The sequence below is a fragment of the Scatophagus argus genome, chromosome 2 (genome assembly GCF_020382885.2).
Source record: "Scatophagus argus isolate fScaArg1 chromosome 2, fScaArg1.pri, whole genome shotgun sequence".
Classification (NCBI taxonomy): Eukaryota; Metazoa; Chordata; class Actinopteri; family Scatophagidae; genus Scatophagus; species Scatophagus argus.
Window position 1 is genome coordinate 14,583,409 of NC_058494.1, and position 26,089 is coordinate 14,609,497.

The 26,089-nt window shown below is 42.4% G+C and overlaps 2 protein-coding genes across 3 annotated transcripts; one reads left to right on the forward strand and one right to left on the reverse strand.

Moving 5' to 3' along the window:
- Positions 1-8,108, forward strand: smc2 (structural maintenance of chromosomes 2). The gene is made up of 25 exons (XM_046412421.1): positions 1-370; positions 560-709; positions 819-941; positions 1,027-1,065; positions 1,137-1,247; positions 1,345-1,389; positions 1,504-1,737; positions 1,934-2,083; positions 2,164-2,397; positions 2,612-2,771; positions 2,876-2,993; positions 3,296-3,434; positions 3,530-3,649; positions 3,784-3,988; positions 4,114-4,249; positions 4,672-4,796; positions 5,020-5,213; positions 5,307-5,450; positions 5,620-5,694; positions 5,794-5,913; positions 6,054-6,254; positions 6,356-6,472; positions 6,986-7,146; positions 7,276-7,423; positions 7,612-8,108. Exons 1-25 carry the CDS (start codon positions 203-205, stop codon positions 7,795-7,797), a joined length of 3,603 nt encoding a protein of 1,200 aa, XP_046268377.1. The 5' UTR covers positions 1-202; the 3' UTR covers positions 7,798-8,108.
- On the reverse strand, positions 2,767-25,995 carry ecpas (Ecm29 proteasome adaptor and scaffold). Of its 2 annotated transcripts, XM_046412353.1 has the most exons (50): positions 25,854-25,995; positions 24,919-25,049; positions 24,488-24,604; positions 24,029-24,147; positions 23,664-23,813; positions 23,376-23,553; positions 23,093-23,232; positions 22,754-22,832; positions 22,216-22,335; positions 22,016-22,101; positions 21,637-21,712; positions 21,500-21,549; positions 21,334-21,400; positions 21,029-21,151; positions 20,811-20,914; positions 20,517-20,640; positions 20,327-20,407; positions 19,993-20,209; positions 19,565-19,656; positions 19,226-19,360; positions 18,943-19,114; positions 18,573-18,745; positions 18,301-18,402; positions 17,962-18,085; positions 17,589-17,734; positions 17,044-17,098; positions 16,789-16,903; positions 16,606-16,674; positions 16,379-16,496; positions 16,101-16,268; positions 15,895-15,974; positions 15,301-15,406; positions 15,121-15,168; positions 14,661-14,779; positions 14,163-14,313; positions 13,983-14,048; positions 13,747-13,836; positions 13,513-13,579; positions 13,331-13,422; positions 13,172-13,238; positions 12,845-13,042; positions 12,487-12,698; positions 12,362-12,405; positions 12,055-12,247; positions 11,797-11,947; positions 10,877-10,982; positions 10,666-10,754; positions 10,498-10,569; positions 9,523-9,680; positions 2,767-2,798 (listed from the first exon to the last, which is right to left on the reverse strand). In XM_046412353.1, the coding sequence occupies exons 1-49, from the start codon at positions 25,873-25,875 to the stop codon at positions 9,541-9,543; spliced, it is 5,544 nt and encodes a 1,847-aa protein (XP_046268309.1). In that variant the 5' UTR covers positions 25,876-25,995; the 3' UTR covers positions 2,767-2,798; positions 9,523-9,540. The 2 variants fall into 2 exon arrangements, with proteins under 2 accessions (XP_046268309.1, XP_046268300.1); XM_046412344.1 differs by lacking the exon at positions 2,767-2,798 and having other exon boundaries at positions 8,697-9,680.
- Positions 25,996-26,089: the final 94 nt, after the last annotated feature.

Genomic DNA, 26,089 nt, shown 5'->3' on the forward strand with positions numbered 1-26,089 from the left:
TTCCCGGCATGGAGAGGACAGACTAGCGGCTCCATACCTACCGCCAAAATTCAAGTCAGGAGAAGAGAGAAGAACGAGTTTTGCTGTTGTCCGTTGTAAACATTGAGCCGTAACTCAGTGCTTCACCTTTTAAGTTACCGATTTGTTATTAAGACATCACAAATCTTGCCTCCGGAATCTGCGGAGAGAGGACAGCCTAAAGATGCACATCAAATCCATTATTATTGAAGGATTCAAATCCTACGCACAGAGGACGGAAATCAACGGCTTTGACCCTCTGTTCAACGCCATCACAGGACTGAACGGCAGCGGCAAGTCCAATATTTTGGACTCCATATGTTTCCTTTTGGGCATTTCTAATCTCACCCATGTAAGTGTGTTATATGACTATAAAATCGTTAAGCTGTATGACAAACCTTACCGAGTCGTTTACCTTAAAGTAATCACGGAGTAGAGTTATTATAGTGGTAGCTGACGAGAAGCATCTTAACACGAGTCAAAGTTATGCTCAACAAACCTGCTCCCTCTGAAATCTCTTTGTTTCATTTTCATCCGAAAGGTGCGAGCCTCCAACCTCCAGGACTTGGTTTACAAAAATGGGCAGGGTGGTATCACCAAGGCCACGGTGTCTATTACGTTTGACAACTCAAACAAAAGCCAGAGTCCTCTGGGCTTTGAAACCCATGATGAGATCACTGTCACCAGACAGGTTGGCAAACCATAATTTTTGAAGGTTCTGTAGTTGTTGTATGAGTTTATTCTGTGCAGTGCAAATAATAAAACCGTGATACACCTTGATGATCTTTTCTTTATCTAAGGTGGTAATTGGTGGCAGGAACAAGTACCTCATCAATGGAGTGAATGCCAACAACACGAGGGTGCAGGACTTGTTCTGCTCTGTTGGCCTCAATGTCAACAACCCACATTTTCTCATCATGCAGGTCAGTCACTCTGCAGCAGTGTGTGTGGCTGTAGGTTTTCACCCTCTACAGTATTTCATATCATGTGATGTTTTCCACATTTTAGGGGAGGATCACCAAAGTTCTGAACATGAAGCCTCCGGAGGTAAAACATGCACCATCAGTACAAACTTTATTGCCTTTTCAGGTCTTCCAATGACGCCTTTTTTCTTTCAGATCCTTGCTATGATTGAGGAGGCAGCAGGAACCAGAATGTATGAATGTAAGAAGATTAGTGCTCAGAAAACCATTGAGAAGAAGGAGGCCAAGCTGAAGGAGATTCAGACCGTATGTTAGACGTCCATGTCTTTTCTAATGCATCTCTGTTTGTTCTTCTGTGCCACCAATACATTTTTTTAATGTTTCTCTTTGTTTACTCCTTAAGATTTTGGATGAGGAAATTACCCCAACCATGCAAAAACTTCAAGAGGTAGGTTCACTCCAAAATAAAACCTTTAAAAACTCAGAACTGTGACTGACACATGATAGCAAGAGTGATACATTTCATTATTTCCCTTTTTTCTGAATCCTTCTCCCTCTGTAGGAACGATCGTCATACTTGGAGTACCAGAAGTTGATGCGTGAAATACAGCATTTGACACGGCTCTACGTGGCCTGGCTGTTTGTTTGTGCAGAGGAAACCAAGGTGAAATCTGCAGAGAATCTGAAGGTGATGCAGGATAACATCGCCAAGATGCAAGCCACCATGGCCGAGAATGAGAGCAAAGTCCAGGAGCTCTCAGCCCAGATTCAGGAGCTGCAAAAAAAGAAAGATCAGGTACAGTGGAAGATGTGGGGGAGCTAAGATTAGGAGGCTTTTAAAACTTTATTGGAGATTTCTTCAGATCAACACTGGCATCTTTCATCTGGAAACAGCTGAGATAAGTATAGGAAATGGATGAATGGATGCATGTTCAGAAAGGAACCTTGAGTCATACAAGCTTTGTTTTTCATGTTGATCTGCTCATGTGCAGGAAGTGAATGGAGTATTAAGATCCCTGGAGGAGACTCTTGCTGATGTGCAACGTGTGGATGCTAAAGCTCAGAGTGCACTTGACTTGAAAAAACAGAATCTCAAAGATGAAACTAAGAAAAGAAAGGAGCTTGTCAAGAGTATGGAGGAGGTAATGGGACAGTGCATTTTGCTAATATGTGCCTCTATGACTTCTGTAATCTCATCAAAACTATTTTCCTTCATCCTTAGGACAAAAAAATGCTTGTTGTAAAAGAAAAGGAAGTTTCAAAGTTGATGGGGCAACTTCAGGCTGTACAGGAGGAAGGACAGAAGGACAGCGCAGCCCTCGAGGCAGCTGAACAGCATTTTAAGGCTGTGTCGGCAGGCCTTTCTACCAATGAGGATGGAGAGGAAGCCACACTGGCTGGGCAGATGATGGCCTGCAAGAATGACATGAGCAAGGCAGATACTGAGGCCAAACAGGTGAGGAAAGGCCTTGGTCCAGGATGTGATTCAGGTTGCCAGTATATATTAAATTGCAAGTTTTCTCTACAGACGTGGTGCTCAGTATCATGAATGGTAGGACTGCTGTTTCTGGAATTGTTCCTTACTGAGAAAATACTTGATTTCCATTCTGTTAATTTCAACGATTGATCCATTGATCCTGTTTCTTGTCTCTCACTTCCTGTCTGTCCAGGCCCAGATGACCCTGAAACATGCCCAGGCTGAGCTTAAGAACAAACAGGCAGAAGTGAAAAAGATGGATGGTGGTTACAAAAAAGACCAGGACGCCTTGCAGGCTGTCAGAGGCAGCAGAGAGAAACTACAGGCTGAGCTAGCTAAACTCAACTATGAAGGTACTGTGTGTGTGTGTGTGTGTGTGTATGTGGACATTACCTTGTACTCATTGCAGCTCCTATTTGTATGTTATAATTCTGCGATATTTGGACTCTGTATGCAGATGGAAAGGAGGAGAGTCTGTTGGAGAAAAGAAGGCAGCTGTCCAGAGAGGTCACTAAACTCAAAGAGACCTATGAGCATCTCGTGTCTCGCTTCCCCAACTTGCGCTTCGACTACAAGTAGGGATTTGCCAAATCAATCTGTTCATCTATTTAACTGTGCTGCATATTTTGAAGCTAGATGTTCCTACTAATAACTAATGTTAGGGCAAGATATATGAGGTTTATTTACTTCATATTGCTCCCAAAATTGTTATACCTGTGCCTCTCCTTTGCCAGGTTAATCCATCCACAAACACTCACACAGGCAAACATTCATATCTGACTTTCTCAGCAGATCATTTAGCTGCCTGTAACATTTCAGCTTCCTGTCTCATCACGCTGGCTTTGACGCGTTTCTTGTGTTTTGTGCCGTATTAAAGGGATCCAGAACGAGGATGGGACCGTAGCAAAGTGAAGGGACTGCTAGCTAACCTGATCACAATCCGTGATGTCTCCTACGCGACAGCACTGCAAGTTGTTGCAGGAGGACGCCTGTATAACATTGTAGTGGACACAGAGGTAGGTGTCTTAGTGGGCAGCGTGCTAGTTACTTTAGTTCAATCATTTTCTCCAGTAACACCATTGTTGTTCATATGCTTTTTGTCTTTGAACAGGTAACTGGTAAAAAACTGTTGGAGAAGGGAGAGCTGCAGCGGAGGTACACCATTATTCCCCTGAACAAAATCTCTGCCAAGACACTTGATGACAGAGTGGTCAATGCTGCCAAAAGTCTGGTGAGATGTAAATACAGCTCGCTTTGGAAAACTCATTCTCTTTGATCTTGAAACGGGACGCTATGTCTTTGATGACTCTCCATTTCTTTCTCACTCTGCTCCGTCTCCTCTGTCCATTCTCTGCCTTCTGTCAGGTTGGAAAGGACAATGTCCACACAGCTCTGTCCCTGGTGGGCTATGAATCTGACCTGCGTAAGGCCATGGAGTACGTCTTTGGCTCCACGCTGGTGTGTGACACCCTGGACAATGCCAAAAAAGTGGCTTTTGATAAGCAGGTGATGACCAAGACTGTTACTCTCGGAGGAGACATCTTTGATCCACAGGGAACTCTGAGCGGAGGTGAGAACGTGTACTACATTATGTGTATGACAAAATGAAATTGTTTTTCAGTCAGAATCATATAAAACCTTGTGATAGTTAGACAATGCAATGGACCTTTTGTTTTCCTGCCTTTTCTCTTCCAGGTGCTCGCTCCCAGTCAGCTTCAGTTCTGTCCAGCCTGCAGGAACTGAAGGAAGTTCGGGAAAACCTGAATGATAAGGAGGCCCAGCTTCAGGAGACTGAACGACAACTGGCCAGCCTAAAGGGAACTGCAGAGAAGTATGTGGATATTAGTTGATAGAGCCAGTTTATTTGTATCAGTGAATATATGGGTACAGGAATGAGCTTTCAAATTATGTTCGTATTGGTAGTTTGTCCTCCTGGGAGGACTGTCAAGTTGAGTTTTACTATACATGGTTAAGTACCTTGGTTGAAATTCTTAAAACAAATATCATTATCGGTCTCAAAAATTCTGTCAGGTTTTAATTTTGGCACAGGAATAACATAAGATATTTTTAAATTGTGTCGCACAAGTTGCACTTGGACATTTCCTTGGATATGTTAATTCGCACAACAATCAATCCCGCAGTCTTCAGCAACTCGTCGCTTGCATTCATATTGTGCCGTCGTATTTTGACATACTTATGTTCACCTACACCATACATTGTCTTTTTCACTTCACCGTTTTTCCCTCCCTCCAGGTACCGCCAGCTGAAGCAGCAATATGAGCTGAAGGTAGAGGAGGAGCAGATCCTGCAGGCCAAGCTGCAGCAGAGCTCCTTCCACCAGCAGCAAGAGGAGCTAGAGAGGCTGCGCAAGGCTATTGGTCAGAATGCTGAGTTTAAAATAACTTAACCCAACTAAGCAGTTTGTGTATATTGTATACAAGTGGACATTAGGTTTGTGATTCCACTAGGGTCTAAATGGCTACAGATGTGATACAGGTTGCTATTAATATAATAATAATATACAGGTCCCGCCTTCATTTTTTTAAAAAAAAAACCAAGACATTATTTTTATTTACTTGTGCTATGTGTTTGCTTAACCAGAGGAGAGTGAGGAGACTTTGCGCGTCACTAAGGAGGTTCAGAAACGGGCTGAAGAAAAGTACAAGGTGCTGGAGAACAAGATGAAGAATGCTGAGGCAGAGAGGGAGAAGGAGCTGAAAGCTGCCCAGCAAAAACTCAATGCAGCCAAGGCCAAAGCCGATGCCTTCAATAAGAAGCTGAAGCAGAAGCAGCAGGTACACCAACCAGTCATTAGCATTACCTTTTATTTTTATTGTTTATGTCTGTGTATGTATGGCTATTACGAGTTTTCTCACACACGTTCGCAGGAGTCCGACGCTGTGGCCCTGGAGCTGGAGGAGCTGCGGCGGGAGCAGGCTGGTTATGAGCAGCAGATTCAGGCTGTGGATGAAGCCATGAAAGCCATCCAGGAGCAGATAGACAGCATGGCCTGCACTGTTTCACAGAACAAGGTATGTGTTGTTTGTTATTGTGGCATGGTTTTTCCACTGTCCCCCCTTTGTCTATTCAAATCAATGCATTTGGTGAATCACAATGAACTGTCTAGTGAATAACTCATGATTTGTCACAGCCAGCAATAAGTTGCCTTGTACTTTGTTTTTTGTCTCTTTTGCTGTGCAGGAGGCAGTGCGTAAAGCCCAGGAGGAGCTTGCCAAACAGAAGGAAGTGATCATGGCTCAGGACAAAGAGCTCAGGGTGAATACACTTTTGCCACTTTCCTGGTTACCTGGTGCTGATGAATTTTTCTGCTTGGAACTATTTGTTTGATTGTTTTTGTCCATTTGAATGTTCCAGGGGAAGAGCACAGAGGCCAATAAAATAAGGGAGCAGAACAACGAAGTCCAGCTGAAGATCAAAGAACTGGAGCACAACATTAGTAAACACCGCAAGGACAGCCAGGAAGCTGCTGACAAGGTACACGCACAACAAATTCAGTCAGTCTATTATATTTGCTTGAAGGCATGATCTTCAAGGCCTTTGAAGGTTTCGTCTCGTCTAATATGATGAGGATCCTCTAAACATCACTTCATTCTTATCAAAATGTCCTCCTCCAGGTGACTCGGATGCTGGAGGAACACGACTGGATCCACTCCGAGCGTCAGTTCTTCGGCCAGCCCAACACTTCTTATGACTTTAAGACCAACAATCCTCGTGAGGCTGGCCAGCGACTGAAGAAGCTGGAGGAGACCACCACCAAGCTGGAGAGGAACGTCAACAAGAGGGCCATGAACATGCTGAACGAGGCAGAAGAAAGGGTGAGGACGGAGACACAGAGAGGGATTGGGCGATTGTTCACTTCCACCTTTTGAATGTCTACATCTGTTCCAAACAATTGTCTTCATCTTCCGTCCTGTAGTACAATGACCTGATGAAGAAGAAGAGGATCGTGGAGAATGACAAAGCGAAAATCTTGCAGACCATCAAGGAGCTGGATCAAAAGAAGAACGAGGCTCTCAATTTGGCGTGGCAGAAGGTCTGTTCTCTTTGAGCAAATAATTTTTTTACCTTTTATATTTGCATTTGCATTTGTTTCTCCATCTTTGATGTGATATTGGACAGTATGAATTGTTAATGTTGTGTTTTGAGTCAACGGTGAAATCTCTTGACTTCTCAGGCATTTAATTCCTACTTGGTTTTATTATCCAAGAACCATCTTCTGATAAAGAGATGAAAAACTAGTCATACTGTCAAAGATATTTTGTCCATATTCCCCAACTCAGCTTCCTCTCTTGCTTCTTCCTCTCTCTATTTTTTATTTTTATTCATTTGAAGTGCTTCTTCTTCTTCTTCATCTGTGTTCACATGTCAATAATTTTCATTCTTCATCCCTATTTTGTTATCTCAATCAGAATTATGTTAATTAATTGAATATTTTCAAACATTTTTCTTCATTTAGTGTCAAGAAAAATATCACCATCACATCTCACTGGTTAGATCATTTAGATTTTCACTCCCCTCTATTGAAAACATGTCTCTTCCTCTGCAGGTAAACAAGGACTTTGGCTCTATTTTCTCCACTCTGCTGCCAGGGGCCACTGCTAAACTGGCTCCTCCTCAGGGCTGTGGTGTCTTGGAGGGCCTTGAGTTCAAGGTGGCCTTGGGCACCACCTGGAAGGAAAACCTCAGTGAGCTCAGCGGTGGGCAGAGGTCAGCAACAGCATTATATGTCTCATGAAGTGTCAGTCGTTTTGTTTGTTTTGTACCTGAACAGGTTTAAGTATGTCAGGTTAATGAAGTCTGTTTTACTGAGAATCCTCTTTGTGTCTGTGTTTTCAGATCACTGGTGGCCTTGTCTCTCATCCTGGCCATGCTGTTGTTCAAACCTGCTCCCATCTACATCTTAGACGAGGTGGACGCCGCCCTGGATCTGTCGCACACACAGAACATTGGACAGATGCTGCGCACACATTTTAGACACTCCCAGGTTCGTTGAAACACACATACATGTTCTAATATCCTTGTTAAACCCGCGATTGTACAGAAAACCAACTAACCAGCTTTTTATAATGTACACTTTCACCATGCTGTCACTCTTGTTATCAGAGCAAACCCAAAGCGCTCAAGTGACCCTTTTATTTTATTTATTTATTTTTTTTAATGCTGTCCCTGCAGTTTGTGGTGGTGTCCCTGAAGGATGGTATGTTCACCAATGCCAACGTCCTGTTCAAGACAAAGTTTGTTGACGGCATGTCCACAGTTACGAGGACCGCGCTCAGCCAGAGCGATGCCAACCTTCCACAGAAAAGCCAAGACAAGACTCGTCAAAGAGACAAGAGGAACAAACAGCTCATCAGCTAATCAGTATCTTTAACCTGTCAGTGGTGTTTTTCTTCACTGGATGCTTTTAATAATCTTAAGAGTTGTGTTTATATGACTGTTCTCAAAGTGGCACCAGTCTGTCCATTTGTTCTCTCTTTGTTCAGCTGTTGAAATGTGGAGCATCTTCATATCTTTGTGTATTTTAAACCCTCTAACTGTAAATTCCTGTCCTTGGTTTGTCTGTCTCTTTTCTGCTCTATGCTCATGCTCTTCCTCTATACATGATCACTTTTTATATGGAGCTAATGTGCTTATATATTTTAGTAAATAAAGCAGGTTAAATATAAAAACCTGATTCTTCATTTGGTGTTTTCCCATTGTCCCGTAGAAAGTGGCTGAAACTAAAAGCAATCCAACAATATATACAGTATGAAGACCTACAATGTTGGCGCCCCCTAGTGGTAATAGCGAAAGCACTGGAAGGAGGCAATGCACATTGTTAATATGAAACCTGCAGTGTCAGACAGTGATCAGATCTTAGTAATACAGCTGATATTCACATGTGAAAGATTTTAGGTCAGTGATCCACCACAAGCTGTTTGGTTGGGTTGCACATTATTGCAGTTTTACCATTTTACTGCTACTACTTGTTTGCTTGATTTCTAGTTGGATCTTGTAGTATCATATAGTAAAAATTAAAAGGAACTATTAGGAACATACAAATAAAAAAAACAATTGTTTTGCTGGCCTCTCAAGCTTAAATTTTAATCACCTCTGACACTATGATTACGGTGTTTTTCCATGACTAATACTTGTGGTTTCATTACTTTGTCTGATCCAAAGTTTGAATTCTGGCCCCTCAAGCCCTTCAGAAATGTGACATTAACTGTTTGACACTGCTTATATTTAAACATATAAAGACAAAAGAAAACCACTTGTCCAAATGGTCAATGCAGTTTTATTTCATCAGGGACAAATTCAAACAACAATAGCATCACTTCAACTTTAACAGCAGTTTGTTATTTTTTTGTGTTTTTTTTTTTTAAATCAAGACTTCACAAAAACTGTCTGTTGTCTCATTTATTCACCTTGCAAACAGGAGAAAGAACATCTTTTACACAGGAACCTCCAATTTATCTCGAATGCCTCAGCTCTTTCACCATCACTCAGCAGCAGTGGTGGTACAACAGCTAAGTCTCCACACCCCTGAAAAGTGTAACTTCAACTTGGTGGGTGACTCGTCAGCCATCTGCTAAGGTGTACAACCCGCAGTTGTTCTGATATTTAATGAGCAGGCAAACCCACAACAGTAGTAAAATTCCCCATTTTGGGGCTATAGGTATACAGCGTCCACAAACCCAACACATTGGTTTATATAGTATTTATTATCGTTATCTTACTGTCCATTTAAATGAACCAAATAAAACTTGACACATTACAATAATAGCCTTGCCCTTTACCACTCGTCACTGTGAGTTCAGACTCGGAGCAAGCTGTGTTATTGTAGTCTTTTCAAGCTTCGTCAGCAACATATGTTAATCAGTCTGTCAGCTTGAGTGGAGCAGTCCCTTGCACATAGCCAGCTTCAAAAGCTCACACGTAATAAGGATAGGTAATGTAATCGTTCGAGAGATTTGAAAATGTCTTAAAGAGAAGATAACTACGTCAAAGAGGTGAGACAGAGGAGTGTGTGATGTGTTTTGTTTAACTGATGAAGAAGTAAAAAGAAGTTACTCTGTTTTGATTTTTTGATTGTGACTGGCTGTGTGTGTGTGTGTGTTTTCAGGGTTGGCTCTGGATGTGTCTGCGCAGCTCCTGGGCCTTATCCTTCAGATCAGGTCTGCTGTCTGATTGCAGAGTCGACAGAGAGCGCTGTAGCTGCTCCCGGCTCTTCACCGACACACAGTCCCACTGTTCGCTCTCTGTTAGTATCATACATACACAAGAATAATCCATCAGCAATCAATAATCCATGATACATGCTGGAACTGCACCAGATCATTTCTGTACGTTCAAAGCTCCTATTGAGGTTTTTCCCAAATGAAGCTTCCTAAAACAACAACGACCAAACAAATGTCGAACAAAATCCTTAACTGACACACTGGATTAAATTATTTGTTAACATAAAGACGTGTGCTTGTACCAACATATATAACTGACTGACAGATATCAAATATGGATTGAAACAGAATATTTCATCGCATAAAAACATTGTGAAGTTTTAAAATGATGAAATCTCTCTCTTTTGTTCCAGTACATTTTGACTTTTGGACTATACAGCACTCTGGAGTTATTGGAAATGTTAAGATCACACGAGTTGGAAACAATCTGGAATCTAATTCTACAAACAATATAATACTGATAACACTAGTGTTGCCAAAACTTTATCCGCAACCTGCACAGAAATATTGAATTTAAACAGAACTAACAGATGTGCATGTTATGAACGAAGCTTTGAACTACATGGTACAGCCCTAATGCATACAGTACATATACGTGTGTGTGTGTCTGTGAGAAATGTCAAAACGATGTGCACTCTGACAGGTCATTGAAACAATGAGATAAAATGTGTCACGTTCAGGTTTGCTCCTGACAGAGGATACCATACCACTGAAATATACTGCACATTTAAAACCCAGAAGAGACAACCTGCCAATGCTGAACAACAGAGCTCTCCTTTCCAATTCCATTCAACTCCGGAGAAGAATAATACAATCTTAGCAACAAAAAAATACTAACCTCCAGTTCTCTTCACAATCAGATCCACAACTGACAAGGCCTCTGTCCTCACAGAGGAGTAACTTTTGTTTTCTGGATAAAAAAAAACAAAAAAAACAATACAAATACGATGAAATGCAGATGTATCAGATTATAACTCCGAGAACACTGAAGCTGGAAGGCTCTTACCTAAAGGGTAAGTGAGAGCAGCACAGGTCTCAGTGAAGATCTGCGACAATGCATTGAAGTCTTCGCTGCCTTTCTCTAGCAGCAATAACCTGCAGAGAAAACAGCTCATGTTTAATCAAATGACTTCAATTAGAAACGCACACTCCAAGCACACTATGATCACCTTCATTAATTCAACGTTCTAGTAAAGCTTTTCTTGATTGCTCTTTACCTCTGGAAGTATGCATTCATGGACTGCAGAACAGCAAGCTGGACTTTCCAGGTGCTTAGCTTGAGCTTTTCACACATCAAACTGCACACCTCCACCTGGAAACGAGCTGCAGACACAATGTACGTTGTTAGGGCCACATCTCAGCCAGCTGTTCAGCCTACGCTGCAATGGCAGCTCTTCCACAGATCTTAAGTCTCTGACAATGGAGTTGAGTCTCATAAACTTTAGATTTCAAAAGTGGTGGAGTGAATGAGAATCACTTCACAGTACGATGCAACTTATATTTTTGTCAACATGACATCCGGCAAACTTTAAACCCTGCTCTCTTCGTAACTGCTGGGCTGATGATATTTCACTAACAATAAAGTTTGAAGGACCACTATTTTTTTTCAGTGATAGGTACTAGAATGCAATGCAAACATGTCTGTTGTTATCTCTGACAAAACAAACAAACCACACACACAGCTGTTGCAGTGACATACCGGCTGCAGGTAACATAAAGTAAGCAAAATGAAACTAGCCTTGAGTGCACAATGTCTGAAAATGTCAAGAAGAGTGTTCATTGCATCAGTGCAGCCACCCGTCCGCGGGGGCCGACAGAAATAACAGTTTGTGTCTGATTCTGTACTCCTTGGGGTCTGTACTTGGGGTCTATAGAAAGTGTGGAGCAGCAACTGAAAGAGGGACTGCAAAGTCTTACAGGGTGTTATACTTGCTCTACTAGAGAAAAGAAGAATACAAAATGATTTCATGCCTCAAACCTCGCTGCATTACATTTTTGCGGGAATGTTAAACAGTGTTCAGGATTGATATAAGTGCACAGCTTGGAAAATGTGGTTTGAAGTTTACTGTGGGCCAGTGAACATTTTATCTGAGCAGTGGTCCAGTTGTGTCTGCTCTTAGGAGAAACTTTAACTAACCCTGAGTCTGTGGGTTTCTGGGCCAAGCCTTTCCAATAGTCTCAAAAGCGCAGATCAGAGCTTCAGTCTGCAGTTGTTTCTCCTTCACATCCCTGTCATCCTCATCGTCCTCCAGCGACCTCGGTGATGCACCACCGCTTTCAGGGCAGCTCTGCAAGGAATCAGAGGATGGTTTGCGCAGGGTTAAAATGCTTCCTTAACACAGTAATGTCTTCAAATGAGGCACAGGAAATATCAGATGAAAAGATGTGATTGAACCTTTTTGATCAGAGGGAAAAGGATCTCTGCCATGCTGCTGAAACGGTCCTCCTGGCTGCTGTGAAGCGCATCTCCAGCACAGCGGAGAGCAGCAATTTTGTACACCAGGCTCTCTTTACGACATTCCTTCAGAACAACGTCCAGCACCTGAGGGATGGTGGGCTGGCCTGTGGCAGGCTTCTGTAACTCTGTGCTAAAAGCCACAGAATGAATGGAACCAATAAAATATAACTTGTAAGCAAGCATTAATGTTGTCCTTCAAATAAAAACTGGCAGCAGTGGAAAAAAGTTCTGCAAGGAGTCTCACCTGCATTTGGAGACTACTGATCCAATGGCTTTCAACAGCTCCTCCTGAAACAAGAAGAAAATAATACTTAACAGAAGTTAAACCAAAAACGTTTCCTTTTTATTTTTGGGTTTCCCGGTCGGTACCTTGCCAGCCCAGGTGCGTCCCGACAGTCCCTGCATTAAAGCTGTTAGCACCATGCCAAGGTGCGGTGCCACCAATGAGCCTGTCTGTTCCTTGGCAACGGTTGCCATGGCAGCTGCACCCTGAGCCTTCATCTTCCAGGACTGGGACTGCAGTGCTGTTTGTGTGATAGCGATCAGCTCCGTCATGTAGAGTCTGATGCCTCCAAAGCTTCCTAGGATCAACGGACAAAAGGTTAACCCAATGGCAAAATACAATTAAATGTTATGATTGGGAAATATTTTGTCATTGATTACTTCTGAACAACATTCGTTCAATTAATAAATTCATTTTGTCGCTCAAGGGATTGAATTTGCTCACCTGGAACATTCTCCTGCCACACCTCAGCCCACAGCGTGGCGTCATGGCTCTCTCCTTTCTCCTCGTCAGGACCTGGTGCCTGATGCATACCCAGGAAGGCCAGCGGCAGAGCCACTCCTGCATGGCCCTTCAGCACATCGGGACTGTAATGGCTGATGGCGTGTACAGTCAGCACGCATGACGACTTGTACACCGGCTCTGGGAGTAAAACAGAGTTGAATAAATAGAAAGCACAATGAGAGCCCAGGCTGCAAGTTACTGTTTGATTCAATAGAAATACTAACACATGTTTTTGGATTTAAAAAAAAAAATTCTAGCTTGTCTTACCTTCTTTCTCCAAGTACCAGCTCTTGAGCTTCAGTAGAAGTTTCTCTACGCTGCTGTCTTTTGCCGTCTGAAACACAAAGAGCCATCCTTACAGACTCACTGAGAACAACCTAGAATGGAATTAATGCCGTAAGACTGCTTCACAGATGTGGTGCTTACTCTGACGAGATGTCCCAAAGCAAAGGCGAATTGTTTCTGTACTACAGTGCTTCTATCATGGATACCATTCAGCAGGGCACTCATCAGTTTACCTGGAAGCACCCAAATATTTTTGTCATTAGTTCACTTGCTTCAAACAGTAAACACATCCCAGGAATAGATGAGCATACTTCTGCCAGTACCTGAGTATGGGTTGAGGTCCTGGGGGCACTGCACTGTGAGTGAAACAATGACACTAGCACAGCCACCCTACGCAGGCAGAAGAGAAAAACATGCTGACACAATAAGCTGACAAGATACACTATGTCTTTACATACGTAAAGAAGACAGGGGCCAACACACAGGAAAAAGGTGGATTTTAAAGGCAACACCAATCATTTCTACACAATCTGAGAATTACAGAAGTGTGTATCTACCTTGGTGCCCAAACCCACTCCACTCTTGAGCAGGTCACAGAGCCTGGGAACCAGGTCTCCCAGCACAGAAACATCGAGGTGCTGCAGACACTGAGCACAGGGACACACGAAACAGATCTCATTGGATTTTGTCATGTTTTGTTAAGTAGGAACCTTATGTACACTTCTGTGACACCAAGAAACTGACACCCTCATGGAAACGAGATTCAACAGTGCTGATGATGTCTTCTTCTTACCATGTTTATGGTCTCCATCATTGGAGAAGACTTGGCAGCACTCAGTCTGGCAGCATCCATGGCACTCTAGAGAAGCAGAGAGAACAAAAGTTATAGACCATGTGGAGTCTAACCTGTGACACAACTTATAGTCTTTGGTTACCAGTCTTGCATGGAGATGCAGCAGGCAGCTGAGGTTACCTTTTCCTGCTCTGTGGCTCTGAGACTGAGGTAGTTGAGGACCTGAGGCTCCAGGGTGCTGAGGGCCTCCAGCAGGGCCGGGATCAACCGGGAAGCGTGAGGCTTCAGCCTGGCACCGGCTGTTTTACTAATCTTAACCAGGGTCTGGATACTGGTGGGAAACAGAACAGACTGTTTGAGAGAGAGAACAAGGCAGACAACCACTGTGGCACACAATCACAGCATGCTAGAAAACAACAAGATGTGAGTATCAAACTCCATTTCAACCCAGACACAAAAAGACGACGATTCTTAGTTTCAGGTGATTACACCCTACTGAAAATATAATTATGAATGTTTATTTAATTTCTACCCCTAAATGCCAAACAGTATATATTTAAGATGTCATGCTGAAAAAATATCCACACACAGTTTGCCATCTATAACCACTACTAAAATGTTAGTTTCGTATTTAACCGAAAGACGTATAGCATAAGGTGCCTCAGCATAAGCTGTTACCTTAGTGAGCGGACCTCTGACACATTGCTAACGATGCCTTTTTCCAGCAGGGTTGGTAACATCACCGCCACAGTTCTCTGGGCTGCAGAGCCTGTAGACTCGCACATACGAGTACACACCTGGACAAAGAGAGACACACAGATACTTGGACGCGCATGTTTACAGGCAAACAAAAATATTAAGGATATTGCATTTCAATATGTGTTCATATAAACTCATTTTGACCAGTTGCTGTGGCCAATACCACACCGGTAACATCAAGTCTGTCTTGTAGTGGACAGATCATATATAACATATTATTAAGCAGACATCAAAAGCTAAAACGTACTCAGAAGGTAATGCTCCAAACATATGCACTCATTAGGCAAATTAAGAAAACTGCTTTGTCAAAGGCTCACATCGCATGCCTAGAATTCAAGCGACGACACATACAGACCAACGCTGTGACAAACAACGTTACCTTACTGAGTGTCTTCAGTGTTAGGTCTGCAGCTTTCCTCACAGATTCCTGAAAAGCAAAATGACAGTCAGAAAGACATTATATAACCATGAAAGAAAGCAAAATTGAAACTCTACTTGTTATGTGTTCATATTTAGTCTTAAATTAAAACAACATTGATTTTCTTATCTGCCAACTCACTTTGATGTCATCAAGGACTCTGAACAGGGTCTCCCAAATTTCTGCTAGGTGATCAATGAGGTCGTCGGCTTGGCGGCCGCGAATCAGGTCATTCAGGGCCAGGCAGCTGGAAGGAAAATCACGTCATCAAAAACACACTTTCTTTCTGAGTTTGACATTAGAGCATGGGATCCCAGCTGACATTCATTTTCAGGACACATACATTGAAATTTAAACACAAAACACAACACAAAAAGAGAGATTTGGAATAAAAGTTGGATGCTGTTTTGTCACATTACACCTGGAAAAACCTCCATGTAAATTTACAGCATAAGATGAGTATCTCTTTAAAATACTTTGGGCTGCTTAGAATGCCGTAACACCAAACACAGCAGCAAGCCAAACATCCAGCCAAGGACAACAGGACTGCAATAGCCAATAATGTAGCAAAATGTGTGGAGAAACTGGCATTTACCTTTGAATCCGAAGGTAAAATCAGAGTTAGAAAAAACAATAAAAGAAAAAAAAATCAGGCTAAATGAATCAGTGGCTGTAAAAAAAACCCAAAAAAACCCCCCAAAAAACTGATGTTAAGTGTGTGTATCATCACTGTACCTGGACTCACGCACTCTCCAGGTGTTACTAGTCAAATTTGAAATGACATCCTGCAGGATCTCCTTCAGGTACTTATCCACCTGATACACACCAGAACAAGCAATCATGCTCACATTACTGCTAATGATGGTGGCATGTGTCTACATACATTTGTTTGTACATGCATTATTGGGTATTTTTGTGTGTGCACAAGACTCAATTCCTACCAGGGTCTTATCAGTGACCAAAGCATCCCAGATGCTGGTCATGGCCTGGCGAATGCTCAGGTTGGGGTCAAACTGGTAGCGATACAGACGAGGCACAAGCTTGGGCAGAAACGGAGCCAGCTGCTCCCCGGCCCTGGCTGCGATCATGTGGAAACCAAAAGCAGCTCCCTGAATGGAGGAGAGGTCAGGGAGGAGGAACAGTGAGACAGACAGAAAGAAAAGTGCCATGTGTGATGGATGGGAAAGATGAGTGAGAGAATGATGCAGGTGTAGGATACCTTGCGCGAGTTCCACATGGCATGATGATTAGCCAGGTTCATGAACTTGTAGACGAGATCTGGTTGGTTCAGGTCACTGGCCAATGAGCAGAGCTCCTTGTACGTGGTCAGGCCGTGACTGCCAGGAGCCATCCAAAACACACACAACCCACACAAACAGATATTTATTTTTATTATTTTCATTAGACTTTGACAAAACGGTATAATAGTGGTGACATATGACTTACCCATCAGGTGTTTTTCCCAAACCTTCTCCTTGGAACACCTCTGTATCTTCTGAAACATCATGTTTCACTCTGTTTGGAAAGATAATTAAGAGCTTAACAATATCATAACACTACACATACAACAAGAGAACATCCTGTGATCCTTATTACATTCGCTCCTCTTTCAATCAACCAGTCACTCACCTTTTGCCAGTCATGAGTGTTTCTACCAGGGTGGACACCAGTTTCTGCTGGTCTTCCTCTCCTCCCATCTCGTAAACAAGTCCCAGGCCCTTAGATGCCACATCCTGACTCAACTCTACATGAAAGAAGAAAAAAGGGGACGGATGAAGAATTCGGAGAGCAGAGAGCAAGGAGTGGTGGCTGCTTGTGTTGTAAAGTTGCACTGGTACATTTAAAGCACTGGCTGATCTAAGTAATGAACAGATCTCTTTTTACCATCAGGGTCTGAGAGAACAGAGATGAACGCCACCTGAATCTCCTTCAAATGGGACTAGAAGAGGAAAGGCAGAATAATACAATTACTTGTATTACAGATGTAGACCATAAATGGATTTGCACACCAACATGTGAAATAAAACAAACTGCTGCTCTGATAACTACAGAAAACATCTTTTGTGAGCATTGTGACAATTAGGAAAATAAAAAGCATCATATCAATCAGAAGTTATGTAATTATGGAGAGCAGTTTCAGGCTTAATGGCTAAACTTAACAACCTAAATATAAATCATATTAATTTACACCTGACAATTTAAAAACAAAGTGACAGACTGCAAAGACAGCAACTGCAATTCTAACAAACGAACAAAAGTCAAAGTAAAAGAACATAGCTAAAGCAGCTAAAAAGTAGCTAAAAGTACTCTTGATTTTAGAAACCAAGGCTTGCAAAACAACTGTTTACGTGATATCACAGCTGCTCACTTGAACTGTAACTACTATTTGTCTTTAGATTCAGAAGAGTATTGCTGTACAATAGACCCACTGTGATTTCCTTGTGCTGGCTGAGTTTCTTGACCAGGGAAAGCAGCCATATGCAGGCTGCCTGTCGGACATGCGGGTTCTGGCTGAATATGTACTTGGACAGGATGGAGTTCAGGACCCAAGGTACCACATCATTGTTTTTCAGATCTAGCAGGGATGGGAAAACAGTGTAAATGTTGTTAAAGGTCCAAGAATTTTTTTTTTGTTATTTTGCTGATGGAGTATTTAAGGTTTAGATAAAAATGGACTTTTGTATGTAAGTGTCTGATTACTGACAATGTAGGGCCACCAGACAGAAAACAATTTGCATCAGCGTGCATTTCACTGTGAGAACCACTGTCATGATGCAAGAGACAGTCTGACAAAGGACGCACTGTGTGGTGGGCTGTACTGGTCCTCGGGGCAGGTCCATGGGTCTCTAGCGGCTCCAGAGCTGGTGCCGACAGCAGCACTGGTTATAGCCTCTCCAACTGTAAAATGTAGCTCCACCTGCTTGGCCTTAAGAGAGAGAGAAAAAAAAAGCAAAAATGCGAGAGATGTTTCCTCTAATGAGACTCACGACAGCTTCACAGGAGGACCAGATCAATGAATGTAAGATCATGCAGACCTCTTCCCCAACACTATGTTAAAACACTAAATAGATTACTTGTGTTTCTTGATCAGAAAATGTTCAGTCACAGACACAAAAAACTGTCAGTCAGTGTGCCTCCTACCTCTACAGAGTCCATGAGACCCTGCAGCAGCCTCTTCTGGTGAGGGAAGTCTCCATCTCCCACAGGCAGATAACCCAACGTCTGGATTGATCGCTCCTTCATCTGGTGCATGTACATGGACAGACAGACAGATGCGGACAAGATCATTAAAACAGAGACGACACAAGGCACAAATCTTCAAGCTTAAGATACAAGGTTTAATTAATGCGTACAACTAGAATACAGTACAGTAACATCATAGCATCACTTCTTTTTGTGGAGTGCCACAGTACCTTTGTGCTCTCCTTGCCAGAGGGAATGCGAGCCAGCAGGTTTTCCACGATGGACAGTTTAGTGAAGCCCTCCCCCTCTGCAGGGATCAGCAGGGTGCCGTTGCGTCCAATTTCTCCCAGAGCTGTACATGCTGCTATAGCCAGCAGTGCACTACTGCTGTCCAGGAAGGAACCTGGATGGACACACACAAGTACTTGGATCACGCTGAGTGCCTGAACCAAAAGTCACCCATAAACACCCACTATAGTAAATAAATAGTAAATAATTCAGTGTGTGTATGTAAAAATATGTATACTGCCAATAGAAAAAAATTGACTGATTCTAAATGAAGCCTAAACTGCAGGAAGCCGATGTAAAATTATAACATACCAATTGTCTTTGTGGCCATGGCAACAAGTTCACCATCTTCTTGGGAAGCAATGCTTATTGACTGCCTCATGTCGTGTGTAGAGTCACCAGAGGTGACAGCTTTGTTTCTGCTCATGTGCCTTCCTACCATGTAGCCAAGAGCCAAGATGGCACCATGCTGAGTCTCTGGACTCTGTGGTTTAACAAGACCAACAAACATTTACATTAAAGATAAAAATTCACACTTTTAAAACTGATTTTAACCACAAACTACCAAGTATGCCATAGAGACGAAGTGGCTTACATGGTTGTCTTTGGTGATTTTGACCAAGTTGTGCACAGCCATCTGCAGCTCATTGCCAGTCATGGTGGAAATGACCAGTGCATACAGCTGGGCTGCGAGCTCCCTCATGTCCTCCTTATTTGTGTTCATCAAACTCTGGAGACAAGAGAAACAGTTATGCAACATAAATTTGGCTCGTGGTTTTACAATATCACAAAGACAGGATAGCTAAGTGATGGCACCAATTATTTTGTGGTGCTGACATTTGTGTCACCATTGGATTATAGCACAATTAATGTCAACATAGAGTTGCATCCATCCTACATCTGAATAAGCATTTAAATAGATGAAAATACTCACTTTAATCCAGTCAATTTTATCAACAAATCTGGGTGCCAGTTTCTCTGGGCAGACAGACACCACCTCCAACAGACAGTACATAACTGGGATTCCTGTAGCGAGATTAATGATGAAGTACCAGGAAATAATGTGATTATCATGACAATTCATGTGTGTCTACAATACAAGACAACACAGATGATGATATAAATATTATAATTATATATATTACTTTACTGGTTCAATAAACAATAAAACCAAAACCCTTTCTGTACCACTGCATGGAACTTAAATGCAGAGGCAATTCTGACTGAGAGTGATCAACAACAACAACAACAAAAAAAAAACATCATCTCAAATGTTGTAAGAAGCCCCTACTGACAACAGAGACCTGACTCCATCCTCTCGTATCTCTGCCTCAAAGATAAAGCAGGTTTAACTTCTCTCACCTCCCACAGCAGACAGGAGCTGCTGCAGCAGATCCATGTAGACGTGAACAGGGTTAGCCTCAGAATGCTTTGACACTGAAGGCTCATGCTCAGAGGAGAGCAGTGTGTGGACATAGCGGCCGATAGCTGGAGCATCATCCTGCATGTCTGCCAGCCGTGTTGACATGGGCGTGGCCCCGGCGCTATGGGCTAAACACATCCTCAGGTAGAGCACAATCTGGGAAAACAGAGCAGGAAACAAACAAACAAACAAACAAACAAAAAAACTTACTTCCTCCAAGATTCAAATGTATTTTTAAAACTAATGCCCGGGTGATCACTGATTCATATTTACCTCCCCAAATGCAGATGGGTTGAAAGGAATAGTTGAGGTTCCAACGATGTACTTAGCTGGAGTCTTGATCCTCTGAGCTGCCTGATTATGACGAGATATGAGATACATTATTTCTTTCAGTGAAAATGGGCACCTTGGTGACCCTGGTGTACTGTCTCCAGGACAATTACAAACATGCACAGAGCCTCACTTTCTCCTGGACGTAGGCCACCATGTCAGGGAAAGAGGGCATTGGCTTTGGTCCCTCCTTCTCCGATGTTTTGGTAGGAAAGGCTCTCAGCACCCTCTGGGCCTCCCCAGACACCTCCTCCCTCCTGTGACACAGGAAAACAACTTATTTTATCTTCTGCATTGCTCAGGACAGTAAATCTTTCATACCTTAGGTTCACTTTAGTGTGTATATGACATAATAAAAGCTTTTAAGACGTGCTAAAATGCTGAAATGCTTTATAATTATGTGGAATTTTTGTGTTTAGGGACTTACGGGTCTCCAGCTGCCAGTAGCAACAGGTATCTTGATGGCACGTGATCAGCAGCAAAAACGGTGCTGGCAAACTTCATGGCCACCTGGCGAACTTGCACCTCCGGCTGTCAGAAAATGGATCATCAAGAGTGCTTTATTTGCCTATTTACTAAAACTAGCAAAGATTAATGTTTGTTTTCTTTGTAAAGCAAATATCGATTTTGCCAGTGTATCCTCACCTTTCCAATGTACGCAGCCACCAGGGCCTCCATCAGGTTCAGCAGTGCCCCCTGTAGGTTGGCATAAGCTCCAACCATCATAGACAGAGCTTCCTGGATGGCAAGACGGACATCAGAATCCTCCTACAGATAATGACAGAATTTTGACAACATCAATGTCAGGTGCACCGCTGTGCTTTCCTAAGGATAGAGGCTCAGTTAAGGATCACACAATAAACTCTGATAGCTGGTTTTGTTTTAATGTATTGTTGTGTGCTGCTGAGTTTTCATTGAACTTAATGATTTTTGAGATATCTTTCACCTACCTTGCACATAGACTCAAAAAACTGCTGTACAAGTGCAATATCCTTCGTGAACAGCTGGGGCATGCGGCTAGAAGAGAGGACGTAAGAAGCATAAGACTGTTCATTTCTAAAATCCTACACCAAGCCAGCAAAGTTTTAAGGAAATCGATTATGGATTTCATTATACCTTGACAGCTTTCCAACAGCAGAGTAGGCAACACATAGTAACTTAGGATCCTGCAAGGAGAAATGTTGTTTAGTAAGTAAACAAATTAAAATGTTCTGGCCTGCACTTTAAATGTGTGTTGGCATTTATACTTTTACCTCCTTGTATTCATTGATGAGCTTGGTAAGACCATTAAGCAGCATTAGTCCCAAGGGTTTATTTGTGTCAGGACATCTGAAAAACATAATAAGCCCAAGTATTATCTTTAAATGCAAAAAACCACAAAACAAAAGGCAGAACTAAACACACAAATGTTAACTACTGCAAGTAAGAGCACTTTGGGTAGGCTTCATCTCATCTTATTTAGCAAACCTAGGAACTTGCCATTTTATAAGGAGGGCAAAAAAGGTGTAAAATGAAGTCTGCTATGAGTATCAGAATCACTTTAATGTTACTGGTATCTGATTCTGTAATTTTTTAAAACATTACCCATACCAAGGTGCATCTAGACAAAGGGAAAAGGTGCTCTTTACTTACACCATGCAGATGTGATGGACAAACTGCAAGGTGAGAGACAGCAGTTTGTTGTTGGTGTTGGCTCCAAACAGACCATCATACACAACCTACGGAGGAGAGGAAACAAATGACAGACTGTAACAGCGAACTGTGTTTCCAAAATCGACCCTCGAAAATTCAGCGCACAGAATTATACCCCAAAGCATGGACAAAGACCCTACCTGGATATTAGCTGGGAAGCACTCTGCGGCTAGACGTGACCGCAGAAGATGTGGCAGGATCTTCAGCTTGACTCTTGTGCTTACTGGCTCATGTTTCAGCTCTTGCTTCATATTGCCGCCCTAGTGCACAACAGTGTCATACACATAAAGGTATACTACGCAGGATTTCCCTTAAGAACAATGTTACAGACTCAAATATAATCCCTCTCAACTATCTTAATATATAATCTACAACCCAATCTGAACCCGTCCTTCGCCTTGTTTACTTAGTATTACTGTATAGCCGTGTTTGGGACATTTCTGGGCGTCAGCGAGTCTGGAGAAAGACTGATGATTGCTGAGTCTCATTCCAAGCTCTCAATGAGACTCAACAATCAACAAACCCAAGATGTCAGTATTTGACACCCTGGGGATGGAATTCAACTACCTTTCTCATTTAGTGCACATTTGAGTGGTGTGTCGGCAGCTGATAAATCCTGCATTGTGTGTATATATATTTTTAAATCACAGGTTTGAAATTTAAGCACAGCTTACAAACCTTTGCTTTAAGAGGAACATCCCCCAGGTACACCTTGTACATTTTGTTGATAATTAGAGGATTGTTCCAATCGATGATGCTGGAAGATAATAAAACATGCAGAAAACCAATGATATGAGCCATAAGTCTGTAATTTGAGCAGTTCTTTCTCATGTAGATATCATGTCAATCTGATACGCTTTCATGAACCTGAAGCAAATATTATTTGTAAAGAATCAATCTTTCACTTTATTATTTAGTAATTTCTTGTGTAATTTATAGCATTGGAGAAAAGGTTATTCGACTTGATAATCTGTCAACCACACATGAATCAGATATGATTCAAGCTCGTTCACCTACCTCTGTTTGCTCCTGAGCTCCAGATCAGCTGCAGTGGCCACACTGTGTCGGGTGTCACTTGATGCCACTACCAGGTGCACCACAGTCTCCACCTCTGGGACCTGCTTTGCCTCAATGAACTTCACTATGCCCAGCTTACACTGTTGATACCAAATACACATTGAAGCAGATGCATCAGTGGATGCTCTAAACAAACACAACTCAGCATACAGACCCATTACATATACATTCAAGTCAATATGCAGCCCTTAACATACAAAGGTTCACACAGGGGTTACAGTACCTGCTCTAACTGCTCAGCGCTCCACTGGGCCTCTCCAATCACCCTCTTGGCAGCATAGACACTCATCCCTGGAGGAGGCTGGGGGAGACCCTGGCCACTTCCAGCCACTGTCCCCTCTGCAGAACTTCCCTGGGAGGAGGAGGGAGCAGGGCGAGTAGGAGATTCACTCAGCACAAACCTAGAAGAGTTGAGGAGTCAGTCAGCATTCTTGTTCAAAGTTTAAAATGCTTCTAAGTAAACAACGCATACACTCATGACAATACCCAAAATCATACAGCGGGAACTCACCCATAAGGCATCAGTAAAACATCTAACATGAACTCCAGCAGCAGCTGCACCGTCTTTGGCCTCTCGGTTAAGTTAAATGGAGAAGCATTCTTGGAGGTGTCAGCAGGATACTTCATATGGTACAGAGTAGGGATCAGCAGGTGCATCAGGCTAGGAGAAGAAAAGGAGAGCAAAGTGAACTCATCGTCTAACAACGAATGGAGATAGGGTCCACCCCTTATAACAACACAGTATCTGTGTTTAACTTCAACTTCATGTGTCAACCTAGCCAAAAAAAACTCAAATGTATCTGAGATACATACTTATTTTAATCCAGTACTATAATAACAGTAAATATCCTTGCGCTTGCGTTTGAGTCCCCTCACCTGTCCTGCTGTGGCTGTGGCTTGCCTTCCATGGCAGTGAGAAGGGTGGGGGCGAGCTCACACTGTTTTCCTACCTCCAGACGTGGGTAGCCCATTTTTATGTAGATGATGGTGAAATTCTACAAAAACATCAATAAAATAAATCATCACTCCTGTCTCAAGTTACAGACCACCACGTACACAAAATAAAAATCAAGATTCAGATTACTGTTGCTGCAATAGTAGACCCTACACAAGAAACCCTACCATTTTTATAAAATGGAATTAAAACAGACAAGCACATAAATTATTAGTTAATGTAACCACTTAATAATGTAGTTACGCACATTATTGCTTTTTGTGCTATAGTCTCAATAGGGATTGCACGCATCGTACAAACATTAAACCACTCCTTGACAGCATTAACAGCGTACTAAACCTTTGGGTTTATGAGAGCAACATTTGAAAATTGATTCTTACCGTAACAAAGGAGGCAGCTGCAGGGTCTTGGTATTGTACCAGCAAAGTTTCTACTGGCAGCTGAATCTTAGGTCGGCTTTTTATCCTCTTGTTCAGGTGAACCAACAACTCCATTACCTAACAGACGAGGCACAGAAACTAATTTGGTTGTTTGTTCACATTAAACAAAAACATGAAGGAACACTCATGGCAAAAGTGGAGAGATGCTTTACAAGCATTGTTACATCAGGGGGAAGTGAGTCTGAATGTATACAATAAAAGTTTTGGTTTGTCTTAAGATTTTGGTTTAAAAAAACAAACTAATATTTGAGGAGGTTCTGACAGCATCGCATTGTAATTTATTCACATTTTCATGAAGAGTAGCTGTAGTGCACAGACTCAAGAGGAACCGTAATCTCTTTAGTCACAGAGATGGGCAACACCCTTCTTACTTTCTTTCGCACACCCTCCTGAACGCTGGAGAGTTTGAGGAGGACGGGGGGTAAGAACTTGGAGATAATGTCCTGTAGCTGTTCATCCGTTTCTGCATGGCCCAGGCGAAGGAACACACGTTCCAGTTGATCTGTTAAAAACACATTTAACACCTTGATCAACTCTCATGTCTCATTATCTGGTTGGTGGTTGTCACAGAAACATACACTAAACATCGGCTCTGTTGAAGCCAATACATATGCTTCATTTAAATTTGGTAAAAGCTTTTCATTTAAACATCAAGTTAACTTAGGACCCACTGAGTGGATGCAAAAAGATGCAAAACAACTTCTGTGCGACCTTCAGCTTCATACAGAGGGTGTAAAACAAACAAACAGCGGACTAAAAACAGACAGCCCCCTCCTTGCATGTTGCTCTATGGTTAGTTTGGCTAACAAACTCGTCCTGACAGCTGCTGTGTTGGTGCAACCATCACCCTGCCCTGCCTTCTTTCTCCCTGCATGGCTCAACAACCAGCTAACGTTACAACCACTGACAGACTTCAACGCATTTTACCATTTCTCTGCCATACCCCTGGCTTTTCACAACCAGTGGAATCATGCGCAATAAACACTGAATGGCCTCAACATTTAACTTGTAAATCTACACCTCAAAAGTTTGATTAATCGAAATGTATTAATAGATTGTGTGATAGTTTCATTTTGACCATGACTGGGCAAACGGCCTCCTGACGTTAGCATTCTAGCTAGCAATATAACTGAGTGACTAGCTAACGTCCCTGCCCCAGTTTTTTAACAGAAGCAATCTTTATCGTTACTTTAAAAACATCCTAATGGTTAGATTTAAGCAGGTCTGTTGTTTATTATGGGTTTTGTAGCCAGAGACGCGACATTTAGAGAGATATGATTCAGAAATAACGCAGAGAGAAACTTACTGAGTTCATCCTGGGCAGCCATGTTTGCAGAAAGTCATCAGCGACCCACTCAGGTTACTGAGTGTCACTGCACCCAGCAGTGCCACTCCTCAGCGGCTGCTTCATCACACATACACTATACAGACCAAGTATTGGGATGGGGCTGTTTTTCAGGGCTTGGGCTGGATCCCTCACTTCCACTGAGGGGAAATCTTAATGCCTCAGCCAACCGAGACATTTTAGACAATGCTTTGCTT